General features: G+C 40.6%; 1 protein-coding gene and 1 non-coding gene across 2 annotated transcripts in view; both read right to left on the bottom strand.

The window, feature by feature from the left end:
* The window catches only part of EP300 (E1A binding protein p300), a 74,363-nt gene that overhangs the window by 10,522 nt on the left and 50,024 nt on the right, over positions 1-13,817 (bottom strand). Inside the window, exons 17-25 of the mRNA XM_004279520.4 lie at positions 12,238-12,356; positions 10,795-11,034; positions 10,285-10,373; positions 8,168-8,248; positions 6,208-6,264; positions 5,487-5,564; positions 1,993-2,060; positions 681-831; positions 417-563 (exon numbers count right to left, since the gene is read on the bottom strand). Of these exons, the coding sequence (XP_004279568.2) occupies positions 417-563; positions 681-831; positions 1,993-2,060; positions 5,487-5,564; positions 6,208-6,264; positions 8,168-8,248; positions 10,285-10,373; positions 10,795-11,034; positions 12,238-12,356 (1,030 nt within the window). The remainder of the gene's footprint in view (positions 1-416; positions 564-680; positions 832-1,992; positions 2,061-5,486; positions 5,565-6,207; positions 6,265-8,167; positions 8,249-10,284; positions 10,374-10,794; positions 11,035-12,237; positions 12,357-13,817) is intronic.
* LOC117196514 (U6 spliceosomal RNA) lies at positions 990-1,092 on the bottom strand. The gene has a single exon (XR_004476745.1). It is a non-coding gene; the product is annotated as a U6 spliceosomal RNA (small nuclear RNA).

Below are 13,817 nucleotides of genomic sequence, written 5' to 3'. Positions count from 1 at the left end.
GGCCTGAGACACAGTATAATCAGTCAGTATTGAGCAATCCAAACATTCTGGCAGCACTCTTATTCTGGCCTTTATACTATTTTGGAAATGGAGAATTCTAAACCATATTCTACCTCATTTGTATGACATTCTTTCACGTACATCTCAGCAAGGTACTTGAAACAACCTAAACTTAATTACATTTTCTGAAAAGTCGTCATTTTGTGTTTTAAGCTGCTGTTCACATCCCTTTCCCTATTACTATGACCACACAAGAGCAGTATTTTCTAGTTTTGTTTTACTTCAATACTACACACTTGAAAACTTGCATTTCCAAAACAAGCACATCAAATATTTTCTTGTCCATTATGCTTGTTTACCTTACTATAACTTCAAACTCCCACGCAAATTAGAAAGTAGCCATAGTAAAGTCTTACCTCTGGTTCGGCGGGGGGCAGTCAGAACCATACTCTTGAACGTGCATGCCAAAGAAACACAAGTCAACACCATCAATCTCCTCAAAGGCAAAGAGGGCTTTCGTTCGATATGGAAAGGATTCTGCCATCTCTCCACTGTCTACAAACCTATACAATTCATGTTGGAGGGAAAGACCACAACGTTTCATTCAGATTAGATTCATCAACAGTAACTGTGTATGAGCAACTGTGGATCCACAAAGAAAAGGGGAAATTATGAGGTACCTTGCTTTCATGCCTGGTTTGACTTCCACAGTTTTGTCAGAAGCATGAACTACTCTAACGGTGACCTCTCCTGACTCAGGGTGATTTTGTCGCCTCAGAAAGTCATTCACACGATTCTCCAGAAAGGTGCCAAGCCTCGTAGATGGCAACCCTATGAATTTAAAAGTTAAAAGTTCAGTAGTATCTAAGGTGCAAATTTATTACTATCAGTCTTAAGTTTCAATACCAAATCTCATTTCTGCTTTTTCAATACTAACAAGATTACTTGCTAGATTTTGTTAAGTTAGCAATCTAGTTAATACTTAAAAAAAAGATTTAATGTGGAACACTTTACGAGTCTATCATCCTTACAGAGCGCCATGCTAATCATCTCTATATCATTCTGATTTCAGTATATGTGCAGTTAAAGCAAGCAGGGTAGTTAATACTTTTTAAATGTTATTTTCCCCAACTTTTTATTTTGAAAAATTTTCCTTTTCAGAAGAGTCAAAAAACAGAACAAACACTCATATGCACTTTGCCTCAATTGCAGTAATATTAAACAACTGTCGGGTGCTTTGATAAGCTTTACAGAGGATTAAAAGCAACCTGTAGATCAGCAAAAAACTGCAAAGGAATCATTCTACAAAACTAAAACTGACTGCCATCCCCACCCAACTGAAAAGATCAGACAGGTCTAAATGCAGTCCCGACTAAGGGTATACACAAAACTGAGGGAATCAGTTTGAGGCAATTCATGAGATGGCAATTCTGGGAAAGTATTTCCACATCTGGTCTCCATCAGGATACGTGCAGGAACAAGAAAAACATATATCCTCCTTCCTATAAATAACTAGGTCTAATGATTTTCAAAAACTACATTACAGTTCAACTTTAAGTACATCATGGAAAAATTATTTGGTTTTAACTTTGGTTAAATATTTCAAACAGGGGCTTCCCTGGTGGCGCAGTGGATAGGAATCTGCCTGCCAATGCAGGGGACACGGGTTCGATCCCTGGTCAGGAAGATCCCCCATGCCGTGGAGCAACTAAGCCCGTGCACCACAACTGCTGAGCCTGCGCTCCAGAGCCTGCGAACCACAACTACTGAAGCCCGCGCACCTGGAGAGGCCACTGCAATGAGAAGCCCGCGCACCATAATGAAGAATGGCCCCCACTCAGAAGCGAAGACCCAATGCAGCCAAAAAATAAATTAAAAATTTTTTTTAAAATTTCAAATAATGTTGAAACAAAATAATTCATTCTGGATGTTTATTTTTAACTATGCTTCAGTGAAGCTTTGCCAAATTTTACCTGTAAGAATGAAACTTACTTTTAGCAGAAAACTTATTTTCTTTTCTAGTTCGTGCAGTCTTCTTTAAACAGCCATCACAGACAAATCTAAAATGTAAACCAAGACTTTGCTTAAACAACTTAGAGAAACACTTGAAGTAACGTATGCTATAGAATCTATCTTATGTATGTGTAAAGTTGAAATTTAAAAGACAACCTGGGAGCAATATTTCTAAATACACAACAAAAAGTTAATGTAACCAATATACACAGAGCTTTTAGAAAACATTAAGAGAAAAAGGATAAAAAACCTAATTGCGGGCTTCCCTGGTGGTGCAGTGGTTAAGCATCTGCCTGCCAATGCAGGGGACACAGGTTTGAGACCTGGTCCGGGAAGATCCCACATGCCGCAGAACAACTAAGCCCGTGTGCCACAACTACTGAAGCCCGCACGCCTAGAGCCTGTGCTCTGCAACAAGAGAAGCCACCGCAATGAGAGGCCTGCGCACCGCAGAGTAGTCCCCCAGCTGCCGCAGCTAGAGAAAGCCCGCGCACAGCAATGAAGACCCAACACAGCCAAAAATAAAAAAAAAAAAAGAAATAAAAAACCTAACTGAGAAATAGATAAAAGACATGAAGAAATGTGAAGGGCATATAAATTGGCATACACGCACAAAGATGCTGAAGAATCACAGATTAAAGCAGAAAATTTGTGTCATGGCCAATCACATTGGCAAAAGTCTATATGCTACCGGTGGGAATGTAAATAAGTACGTTTTGAAAGCAGCACTAATATTTTTTAAAAAAAATATTTTTTGACTACGCTGTGGGATCTTAGTTCCCTGACCAGGGATTGAACCTGTGCCCCCTGCATTGGAAGCCCAGAGTCTTAACCACCGGACTGCCAAGGAAGTCCAGCACTAATAGATTTTAAATGTACATTCTCTTTGTTTTTGCAATTACATAAGGATATGTGCATAAGTAGAATTTAAGTACTCATCAACGCCTGGCTGACCTTCAGTTGCAAGGATCATTGCAACTCCCTTAATTATCCTTACCCACTCTTAATTAAGGAAAGCACTAAAAAGGCCTATCTAAAGACAAGCCATATAAACATCAACTACTGCGCTTTTCCTTAGTGTTTTTTTCTGGAAATTTGTTAATTAGCCTCTTCTTTCCTGTGACCTCCGAACTAGCATCAACAGTCAGTCCAGGGGACTTTCCTGGTGGTCCAGTGGCTGAGACTCCACGATCCCAATGCAGAGGGCCCGTGTTCGATCCCTAGTCAGGGAATTAGATCCCACATGCCAAAACTAAAGATCCTGCAGCCAAAGTTCTTGCGTGCCGCTACAAAGATCCCACATGCCACAACTAAGACCCGGCGTAGCCAAATAAAGAAAGAAATGAATGAATGAATATTAAAAAAAAAAAAAGTCACTGGAGGGAAAGCAACCTAGAAAATAAAGCTCTTAAAACAACAACAGTCCAGGAAGAGAGCAGAGAGTAGATATCCATTCAAATGAGTCATTTAATACACAGATACTCCCCCAACCCTTCCCTTGGAACAGAGCTGGCATCAGCCCCATTCCTGGAGAAAGAGAGGTAGCCCATAGCAGTAAACACATAAGTGTCACAACGGACAAAAATCCACTCACTGCCCATGAAAGGCATTGATGATGTGCACCCTGGGTAAATATGTGGAGAATATTCAGAAACAGAACACGAGGCCCAAGAATACCTAGTTCATTGAAGTCTGTATCTAGTCATTTTCATGCAACTTTGCCTTTCACTGGACAACACCTAGTTAACTTTTAACCAACTCCCCAAAGGATTTTATGTTTGCTTGCTTGTCTGTTTATTTATTTATTTATGGCTGCGTTCGGTCTTCGTTGCTGTGTGTGGGCTTTCTCTAGTTGTGGCGAGCGGGGGCTGCTCTTCGTTGTGGTGCACGGGCTTCTCATTGCGGTGGCTTCTCTTGTTGCGGAGCATGGGCTCTAGGCGTGCGGGCTTCAGTAGTTGTGGCGTGTGGGCTCAGTAGTTGTGGTGCATGGGCTTAGTTGCTCCACGGCATGTGGGATCTTTCAGGACCAGGGCTTGAACACATGTCCCCTGCACTGGCAGGCAGATTCTTAACCACTGTGCCACCAGAGAAGTCCCCTGGTTAGGATTTGATTTAAAATCTTTTGGGGGACTCTCCTGGTGGCACAGTGGTTAAGAATCTGTCTGCCAACACAGGGGACACAGCTTCGATCCCTGGTCTGGGAAGATCCCATATGCCTCAGAGCAACTAAGCCCGTGCGACAAAACTACTGAGCCTGCAAGCCACAACTGAGCCCATGTGCCACAAGTACTGAAGCCCGCGTACCTAGAGTCTGTGCTCCGCAACAAAAGAAGCCCCTGCTCGCCGCAACTAGAGAAAGCCCGCGCACGGCAACGAAGACCCAACGCAGCCAAAAAAAAAAAAAAAAAAAAACCTAACCATGGTCACCATTCAGTATGCTGTTCAGTGCGATGTTCTCTCAGAGGCAGAAACTGAGGTGGCTCCTTGGCAACCTGCATTATCCATACCGTCTAGTTTTTCTACTACAATGTAAGTAATGTTCAAAATCTAGCAGGTTTAACTGTGTCTAACATCTCCTTGCTGGTTTCCAGGTGCTACAGACTTCCTGTTACCCTCTACTGATAAATCTTTTGTATTTACTTTTGATGCACAATGACCACTAAAGAATTTAAAACAGAATAAAGTATTTGTATATGGATTAAAACAATGCAAGTAAGAGAAATATCTATATTTTTGGATTCTAGGTTATTTAATATTTTAAAACTGGATTTTAATGATCTTTTCCCAAACCAGAATAATTCTAGGGACTTCCCTGGTAGCGCAGTGGTTAAGAATCCGCCTGCCAATGCAGGGGACACGGGTTCGAGCCCTGGTCCAGGAAGATCCCACGTGCCGCAGAGCAACTAAGCCCGCACGCCACAACTACTGAGCCCGCTCACCTAGAGCCCATGCTCTGCAACAAGAGAAGCCACCTCAATGAGAACCCCATGCACCACAACCGAGAGTAAACCCCGCTTACCGCAACCAAGAGTAGCCCCCGCTTACCGCAACTAGAGAAAGCCCACTCGTAGCAATGAAGACCCAACACAGCCATAAATAAATAAAATAAATAAATAAATATTAAAAAAAAAAAAAAAAAAAAAGAATCTGCCTTCCAACACAGGGGACATGGACTTGATCCCTGGTTGGGGAACTAAGATCCCACGTGCTGCGGGGCAACTAAGCCTGCACGCCACAACTAGAGAGCTTGTGCACTGCAATTACTAAGCCACAACTAGAGAGAAGCCTGCACGCCACAGCAAAGAGCCCGCCCACCGCTACTAATACCCAACACGGCCAAAAATAAATAAACAAAAAAAAGAATAATTCCAAGAGACAGTAACTTTGAAGATAAAATATAATCATTGCAGAGAAGACAAACTTCCTAAAATTCACAACAAAGAAAAAGTCTAGGGAAAATACTGATGTCTCACCCAGATGGCCAGATGATCTCATGATGAAGGACACAGATCTGATGCATCTTTCTTCCACACTCCGTACATTCAACAAACCTGGAAAGGAAAAGTCAAAATGTCAAGATTAAATCCAAAAATTTAACCAAATCAAAACTTCCAATATTTCCCAATTTCTGACAATTCAAAAGATAGCCAAAATCACGTCCAAAGAATTGAAGAATAGGTTTTAAAAGCTCTTTAGTGTAACAGGTAGAGCAAATCTCAAAAGCAGTTTAGTCATTAAATATGAACTGTGACTATGGAATAAAAAGTGAAAGATCAAGATGACTGCTGGTTAAACTTCCAAGTGAGTCTGACACCATCATATCCATTCCAGGAATACCTAGAATACCAGTACATCTCTGTACCTCTGAATACTTCTGAAAGGCCTCACTATAAAGGAGGGGATTATGAACTGGTTTGAAAATACAGAGGACAACAGGGCTGGAATAATGGCACTGAGCAGAGGTAGCTTTGTGCTTCACTCAAGCCTATAAAACACCAAAATATTAGGTAGATTTAGTGAAATGTAAATGAATACTAACCATATGTAAATTTTAGCACTTCTACCATCTCTGTTAGATGTATGTTATAGATTTAGTCCAAGAATATAGAATCATCTCACTGGCTGTGCAAACCAAGAGAATGAAAGGAAGAAGGAAAATCAAAGTGTACTGACTACTCAAGGGGAACTACTTACAGTTCAGGATCCAGAGTGTCATTTTTTCTCTTCGAAAATTGTTCTTTATTTATTGTACTAAGGAAAAGAAGAGGGACACAATGAGAACAAGCAACATAGAAAGATTAGCAGTCTGACTACTGTTCTAATTATCAAAGGGCAAAAACTCCACCCTGTAAGTGGATTATTTAAATCTAAGAATATACCAAGGATACAACAGTACATTCTTGGCTCCCACAAAATGCACATTTACATGCCTATGTTTTTGGAAAGGACTTTATAGTAAATCTGTTCCCATTTACAGGAAGAGAACCCAGTAAGAACTAAAAACATGAATTTGTTCTTCTTTTCCTTTTAAAATCTTGCCTACTACTCTTGGTGTTAGGTATTTACACCTTCTAATAGTTTAATGTTCCTAGACTGAGCTACGTATGAAAGATACTGTGTATAGAGGGAGCTAAACCACTATTTATAAAAAATACTAAAATTTCAGGAGTCTAGTCAAATTCTTTATATTAATAAAAAATTTCAATGTTAAGAATACATATTTCAGGTTATTCATTAAAAAATTTCCACATGGCCTCCTACTCTGAAATCTAGCCTACCACACTGCTCATAGCCTCACAAATACAGGAGCTAACAGCCTTATTCTCTACCTAGAACAAACTGCAGGGGGCCCAACTTTGACTACTGTGACTCTACCTCACAAAAATGAGGAATGAGGACATTTCCCCATTTAAACTGTTTTCTATTAGTTACAGGCTAGAGATTCATCGCTACCTGGCCTAAGGTCTTGCTACCCAAAGTGTGTTCTAAAGACCAGCAGTCTAGAAGGACCTGGGAACTTGTTAGTACCGCATACTCCCAGGCTCACTGCTGACCTGAGGAACTGCAAGAGGGGTTTCTACACTCTTCACAGTCAGAGTGGTGCTGTCCTAAGGTACAGAACATGTGGTAAGCCACTCAGTAGTACCCATGGTAAGGCTGCCTCCCTTTGCTGCATCAGACCTGACTTCCCTGGTTTAGCCAAGGTCAGAAAAATCTCTTAAGGTTCAAGGGGACCCAGTATCTACCCCAAGACCAGTACCAGACCCCACTATATTATATGTCAATGGTGACTGAAGAAAAAGTACAACTTGAAAACCCAATTTGAAAACACTAACCAGTTTTTCTCAGAAGCCCTGTTTTTACTAGTAACATAACAATTCCATACTTTTTGGGGAAATGTTCTGAATTGACTGTTTATTATAGGTTAAACCGGAAAAGAAGCTGAAGAATATTAAAAGGACACCAAATAGTTCTTTCTTCCTAAAACAGTCCAAATTTGTGTGTGTAAACTAAATCTTAGAGATCAGAAGTACTATGAGGCAGTTTAGGCTATGTTTAAAAATTTTTCTTGGCATTTACCAAACCACAAGAGCATGCGAGATTGTGAATGTCCAACCAAGTCTCTTTCTAATAAATCACTCTCACAAACTCCTAAACCCCTAATGATGTTAAATGACACTGACGATTATAATGACTTTGGTATCGTTAACCTTTATGAGAAGGCTGTAAGGTGGTTATATTTGTTCAATTCCTCTCAAACTCAAAACAGTTAACAATGAAGTTCCCTTGCACTACAGCCTTTCACGTTTTAGGAGAAGCTGATTATTTCCCTATAGAAGAAATATATCTAAAATGACCATCCAATATTGATGTATTCCCTAGATCAGTACCGACACAACTCACTGCTATTATGGAAATATTCTCTATCTGTGCTGACCAATATGGCAGCCACTAGCCACAGATTGTCTACTGAGTAACTGAAATTGGGAATTTTAAATTTTATTTACTTTGAATTAATTTGAATCTAAATAGCTACCTGTGGCTATACGATACTGGACAGCATAACCCAAGACCACTTAGAAGCCTGAGCATAATCACCTGACAACAAACTGAGAAATAAGAGAATACTTTCCAAAGTAATATAGTTACTTACGTTTGAGGCTGGGAAGGGTCATCCCCCAAAGAAACGCTCTCCCCTTGGATTTCATTGAAACACTTCTCACAGAAATGATACCTGTCGGCAAGAAGGCCATACTGGGGTGAACTGTTCCGTTCACACAACACAGCCCAAGCCAAGCAACGAAGCCACCAATCACAGCAGGCCAAGAGGGGGACGGGAGCAGAGAGCAGGTCATCAACGGCGACAAGGACATTCAATGATGCAGATTTATGGGCACCACAGTTTGGGTTTTGTTTTTGGTTTTTGTTTTTTGCAATCAAAGCCAAGTGCAGACAACGACAAGCATGAGGGAGAAAAAAAAAAACACAAAACAAACGAAGAAATGAGGGATTGCAGGACAACAAAAAACATAAAAGCAAGACAAGACAACACAAAGCAGAAAGCCAAGGCAAAGCACAGATTAGCATTAAATATCTCAATGGGATCACAAGTAGCAAATGATTACAGCAAATAAAACAAACAAGTCTCACACAGACCTACAGCCTTTCATTTTAGTAATTTATGCTACTTGATGCAAATAATCGAAAGTAGGATAAATATACTGTGGAGAGAAGAACTACTACTTTATTACCTAAACATAGCAAAGAAAAAACCTTCCCCACTTCCAAAGAAAAAAATCCACTATGGATACAGTACCAGGAAACAATCATCTAGAAACAACTGTGATCTGAAAAAACACCCCAAATTTCCTTTTGATCCCAAGGAAGCCACATAAGTACAATAAAAAGTCTGCACAAGCAGTTAAATACTGATTGTAGCCACCAACTGACATAGTTTAAGAGGGAAAAGGCAGTGGTGTATGCAGATACATGATTATATATTCCTGGGCGCTGTAGATTGGTGCTTAAAATCCGAAAAAGGTACATAAATGCCAAGATTATAGCATGAGATTACAGCATGCCAGCTGTCACTTGCTTTTTTTTTTTTTTTTTTTTTTTTGGCGGTACACGGGCCTCTCACTGTTCTGGCCTCTCCTGTTGCGGAGCACAGGCTCCGGACGCACAGGCTCCGCGGCCATGGCTCACGGGCCCAGCCGCTCCGTGGCATGTGGGATCTTCCCAGACCGGAGCACGAACCCGTGTCCCCTGCTTCGGCAGGCGGACTCTCAACCACTGTGCCACCAGGGAAGCCCAGTCACTTGCTTTTTTGAACAACTTGAACCCCCACTTTTCCTAGGTTTTAAGGAGTAAAACACTAGATTCTTATGACTACAAAGCATTAGGGGAGTGCACCTAACTTTTTGTAAATAAAACAAAAAGCTTAAGTGACTTTTTCAAAGCTAGAAATACATCTGTAGCACACAAGTTCAGCAAAAAACGACCACCATGGGTTTGGGTCATCAAAGTATTGACTGTCCAGCCTTGCTTTTTTATTTACATCCCATGCCAGCTATACTGTTGGCTGATTACACAAAATAAAAGACAAATCATGATTAAGATAGATTAGCAAATCCAATTTGTGTGATTACAGCCCTTATTTGAGCAGGAGAAAATAAGGCAGAAGTGTCTAATTTATTAGAAGCCTACCGTCCATGGTCATATGCAAATTTTTGTAAGGAACAGTCTGGTACAGAGGTCTCTTTAATGTGCCCAACAGAGGCAAAGCAAATACCCTGGGATCCTTTGTTTTTACATACTCCAAGAAAAACTTAGGTATCAGCTGCACACAAAAAGGAAACATTTCCTAAAAGATACAGCTGGCTAGGAAACTTTTGGTTAAAGTTTTCTGGGTGGTTTTGGGAATGGCAATAGATGGCAGCAATTTCACAGGGAAGTAGACCAATTAGTTTGAAACTTTTTTGTTTTTGCCTGAGGCTGTGGTGAGCTATACAAGGACAGTGGGAAAAAAATATGGGGCCTGGGACGTAATCCCAGGTATGCCACCAACTCATAAAGTTGCTTAACTTCTTAATGCCTTGGGTTCCTGCCTTATAAAAATAAGGGCCCAGAAAACTGATACCAGACCTTGTGCTGTACAGTTGTTTTCAAGCAAGTTACACATGAACCATGACTGTATGTGTGCTGGTCCATCCGCATGCACTCCCTGGACACGCGGACACTCTGACCATGGTCCACACAGGTCGAGCTTACCTGTTCTGGTAACTGTAGTAAGTGGCATCACGAGGGATTGTGCATAACTGTTTGCCATAGCAACAGAGTGTCTGTGGAGAGAACTCCAACTGCAAAAGAAACCATTTGTTAAATATGGTTTGAAGGGCAAGCTAAAATATTTACACTGGCAAGTAAATCAGAAACAGAAGTTAGTGAAGCCTTACTTCTCATTATGTCTCTTATAATGGGTTATTTCAGTTTCCAAGACAGTCCACTGAACTAAAACTAATCTTGTTTGCTACTGTTTTATTCCACCACTCTGAGGTAAGCTTAACAGTCATATCCTTCCACCATTTACCAAAGAACTGAAGAGGACAAGAGGAGCTCAATGTGAACTGCCATGTACAGGAAAACTAGTATATGCCACGCCCCATGCACCACAGGTAAATACGACCAAGTCCCTATCCAAGATGAACTTACAATCTGATGACTCAGGATTCTAACTGGCAAGTTTTCCACGCAGTTCTTATCTGTGCAAACATTTCTTACCTTTCTGCCACAGCAGTATCCAAGGCTTTGCATGACTGGGTCAATTTCTTGTTCAAAGACCTCAGACAGCTTGGAGCAGTATTTGTACACCCGTGATGTTTTCCGATTATATAACCAGGCATTGTTGAACATAAGCCAAATGTCATCCACATACTGCCAGGGCTCCTGATACTGTCCAGTGTCTAACTTCCTTTTGATAGTAGAAAGATCCATGGGGCTCTTCACAATATCAAAGTAATCCTAGAAGGACAAGTGACACCAAACAACATTATCCAAAAGTCTCACTATATTCAAGGTCCACAGCATATCTTGCTATAATCATTATAAATTTTCTGGATAATGTTGAGTCTCTGATGTGTCTGTATTTCCAAAGAAATGATCGATGCCCATCACTTTTTAAAATCATTAGTCTACAGAGATATGAAGCAGCCAGGGGCAGAGAGAATAACAACTACTCTAGATTTTGTAGGAGCAAGCTGATCGTCTACAGGAGCGATTCTAGATACTTTACCATAGTACATGTGTGATCAACTTAAAAGACCAAGAAATCAAAGACCCTTCACATTTTAGTACTAGATGCAGCCTACAGATGAAACTAAGCCCAGAAAATACTGGTGATCTGTCTAAGGCCACAGAAAAATATAGGAAAAAAAAAAAAAAGATTCTAACAGATTTTTGCCCCTCGAAGCACTCCAATGACTTATCCAATACAACTTAAAATACTCAAATGAAACCTCCCAGCAGCCTGGTGTATAAAGGCAACTTTAAAAGCAGATGAAGCTAATTTGGATCTATCTTTCCTATCATGAACTACTGCTACTCAAGTGATAAAAATAAATAAACCATATGATCCAGCAATCTCACTCTTAGATATATACCCCAGAGAAATAAAAAGATACACACACCAATTTGTATGTAAACATTCACAGGTGTGCTATCCCCAACAGCCAAAAAGTATAAACAACCCACATGTCTATCAACTAATAAATGGATAAAGAGAATGTATGCACATCCATATGATGAAATATTGCTGGGCTGTAAGAAGGAATGAAGTATTGATTTGTGCTACAATATGGACAAACTTTGAAAACATTACGCTAAGTGAAAGAATCCAGTCACAAAGAACCACATACTGTAAGACTCTCTTTGATGAAATGTCCAGAAGAGACAAATCCACAGAGGCAGAAGGCAGACCAGCAGTTGGTTGGTAGTAGGGGCTGTAGGTGGAAATGGGGAGTGACTGCTTATGGAAATGGGGTTTCTTTTTTGGGGTGATGAAAATCATCCAAAACTGACTGTGGTGATAACTGCACAATTCTGTTAATACACAAAAACCATTAAACTGTGCACTTTAAATGGGTGATTTGTACAATATGTGAACTGTATCCGAATAAAGCTGTTAACAAATTTTAAAAGAAAAGAGAAGTACCACCACATACTTACAGGGATTCCTAGAAGCTGGGGGTCCACAGGTTGACGAAAGGGAAGGGATTCTGGATCCTGTCGGTAAAGTGCCTCCAATGTTGGCATCAATGCCTGTCGTAACTCTTCAGGTTTGAAAACTTAAGAAGAGTATATTTGAAATTAGTTACCAATTAAGCAACAGAGGAAAAAAGGTTCAAGTCGAAACTATAAAATATATCTCAAGGCTCAGAAAACACAAAATTCTCTACATTGTCCCCATGAAATATCACTAAGGGTGTTTCTATTTCCTGGTTCAGAGAGATCCTTTATAACACCTTGTCGAGGGGCTTCCCTGGTGGCGCAGTGGTTGAGAGTCCGCCTGCCGATGCAGGGGACACGGGTTCGTGCCCCGGTCCGGGAAGACCCCACATGCCGTGGAGCGGCTGGGCCTGTGAGCCATGGCCGCTGAGCCTGCCCATCTGGAGCCTGTGCTCCGCAACGGGAGAGGCCACAACAGTGAGAGGCCCGTGTACCGCAAGAAAAAAAAAAAAAAAAAAAAATCCATCTTGTCTAGTCACCTTTAAATACCCTTCATGGCTCAGATAATTTCTCAGTCAGAAACCCAGTTAAGATAGTCTTGACCAAGTAGAAACAGAATGCTAAGCCTTCCAAAAATTTATGAAAAGACTTGTCAGAATGTTCCAAAAGATACGACAGGCGGGGGATGCTGTGAAGCAAGAAGACGTATTTACTATTTTAATGGCAAATGTTAGGTTCCAGTCTAAAGAAAGAACTAAATTGTTATTGCCAGAATGATGGACTCAGTTGATCAAATTATGCTCAAATGTGTTCTCAGTATGTCTCCCAAAAGTCAGGAAAGATTTGCTGGCATGTCCCAAATGGAATTAATTTAAACTACCATTTAAGAAGCTGGCCATTAAGGGTCCAGTTCGAGCTTTGAATCAGTCTGAGCAGAGAGGCCTTATTACTTCTATTTACAAATTAATTTTATCTTCAAGGGGGTATATCTGTCAGTACCTTGAGTATTTTTTCACCACATGGTGGGGGCTGACATGAAAAAAATCAGACAGACGGGAGAATCTTCTTTGTCTCATACTTTGTTGTGCTTTGAGCAAATTTGTGAGATTAGCTGTTTTAAAAGCAGATTCCTAATATTAAGATTGGGTTTGTTGCAGCCCAGATCAAAATAACATCTCCATATATAACAAACATTTATTCATTCATTCATTGGCCATGCCATGCACATGCAGGATCTTACTTCCCCGACCCGCGGGGGATCAAACCCATGCCCCTGCAGTAGAAGCGTGGAGCCTTAACCACAGGACCGCCAGGGAAGTCCCAACAACCTTATTTTTAAATGAAAATAATTTTTTAACCCCATCATTTTAAAGTATATTGTATTCATGGAGCACTTTTGTATACGTCATCTTCAGGAGCCAGCAAATTCCTCTTTGAGATAAGTCCTACCTGTGCCATTGAAGGGGTCACTAGAGCCACGAGAAGTTCCAGTCCTAAACTAGTTAGTAAACTAATTTCTGTGGGAATTGTTTAACACTCTCTGCTAAGCATTGCTGCTTGCTTGGCTTGACTCATTAATA

Source organism: Orcinus orca, chromosome 11 (assembly GCF_937001465.1).
Source record: "Orcinus orca chromosome 11, mOrcOrc1.1, whole genome shotgun sequence".
Classification (NCBI taxonomy): domain Eukaryota; kingdom Metazoa; phylum Chordata; class Mammalia; order Artiodactyla; family Delphinidae; genus Orcinus; species Orcinus orca.
The sequence above is the reverse complement of the archived record's forward strand: the minus strand, read 5'-3'. Positions and strand labels throughout refer to the sequence as shown.